At 60.7% G+C, this 1,360-nt stretch overlaps 1 protein-coding gene across 1 annotated transcript in view; it reads right to left on the minus strand.

Moving 5' to 3' along the window:
* Positions 1-1,113: 1,113 nt before the first annotated feature.
* CA14 (carbonic anhydrase 14) overlaps positions 1,114-1,360 on the minus strand; it is a 12,522-nt gene continuing 12,275 nt past the window's right edge. Inside the window, exon 8 of the mRNA XM_026656242.1 lies at positions 1,114-1,202. Within this exon, the coding sequence (XP_026512027.1) occupies positions 1,114-1,202 (89 nt within the window). The remainder of the gene's footprint in view (positions 1,203-1,360) is intronic.

The raw sequence follows: 1,360 nt of genomic DNA on the forward strand, positions 1-1,360 counted from the left end.
GTAAGTTAGGCTCCTAACGGCCTTTGAAATCAGTAGAATTTAGGAGCCTCAATTTGAGGATGGGGGCCTGAGTTCACACTGCGGTGTGCAGCGGTGGAGAACTGGGCGCCCCGGAGCTATGCTGGTCCCGCTGAGGAGCTGGCCCTGAATCCCAGCAGAGCAAAGGGAATCGGGGCTCTTCCGTGGTAGGCCTGAGAAGGCGTTTTATTTCCAGTTAGAACCACTGTGTCCAGACCAGCATCGGGAGAACAACCCTGCCTGCCCCGAACTGCTGCGTTTGCTAGCAGGCTGCAAAGCACCAGAGATGCTACCTCTCCCCGGTGCATTGACAGCCCGGGGGCAGGGACATAGGTGGGACTGGCACAGGGCGAGGGCTGCTGGATTCGCTCAGCCTGGGGAGGTTAGATCCGCAAGCTGCGGTGTCAGGGAAGACAGCGTCCTTGTGCCATGCACCACACCCGCTCTGCATTGCAACACGCCAGCATCAGGGAGAATGGCAGTGTGTCACGCACGGTGCCCTCACGCCGCATTGCTGCTTTGCCAGGCTGCGCTGGGGGGTTCATTGCGGGCAAGAGATGTATGGTTAACACCCAATTAAACCACAGAGCAGGTACAGCCCAGGTAAGCAGCACAGCAAACTTCCCCTCCCTGGCCCCCACTGCCCTGCTCATGGGCCTTGGCCTTGAGGCAGAGGTACACTGGGGTGGGGGGGTTAGTATGCAAGACCTCTGGGCTGCTGGCAAGGGGTCCGGTTAGTACCAGCCCTGCTGGTGGGTTGGTGTGACGGGGGCTTGTGTTGTGCTGTGTGACGGGGACTGGGCTGAGACCCACTGACTCGTCTCACAGATGCCACCCAGCAGGCAGCCGATGAGAACAGCTGTGAGTCACTCCCAGCCCCAGGCAGGATGGGCCCCGGTGCCTGGGGGGGTGGCTGTGTGTGCCCTCCCCAGGCTGGGTGGGAGGTAACCCCCTAAGGGAAACCTCCTGAGGCTGCATGGGCGTTACTCCTACAGCTAGACTGCCTAGCGCGTCTCCAGGCCTGCCGGCCCCTGGGGTGTCTGTGTCGCTGCCCCACGGGGGCCGAGGCAGAGGAGTCGGGGCAAGTTGTGGGGTTCAGGGGCGGTGGCTGTCGCCTGACACTGCACGGCTGGAAGAGGATTTGAACACAACGTCCTTTTGCTCCCGGATCCTCTTCGTTCTGGCTCAGGAAGAAGAGACAAGCAGAAATGGTAAGGTAACCCCCAAATCCTATAGGGGCTGTGTGCCCGTTCCACCCCCATAGCAACCCCAAATCTTATAGGGGCTATGCACCTACTCCCCCCATAGTGACCCCAATTCCCCAGGGACTATGTGCCCGCTC

The sequence above is a fragment of the Terrapene carolina genome, unplaced genomic scaffold (genome assembly GCF_002925995.2).
Source record: "Terrapene carolina triunguis isolate 2854851 unplaced genomic scaffold, T_m_triunguis-2.0 Scaffold227, whole genome shotgun sequence".
NCBI classification, from domain to species: domain Eukaryota; kingdom Metazoa; phylum Chordata; order Testudines; family Emydidae; genus Terrapene; species Terrapene triunguis.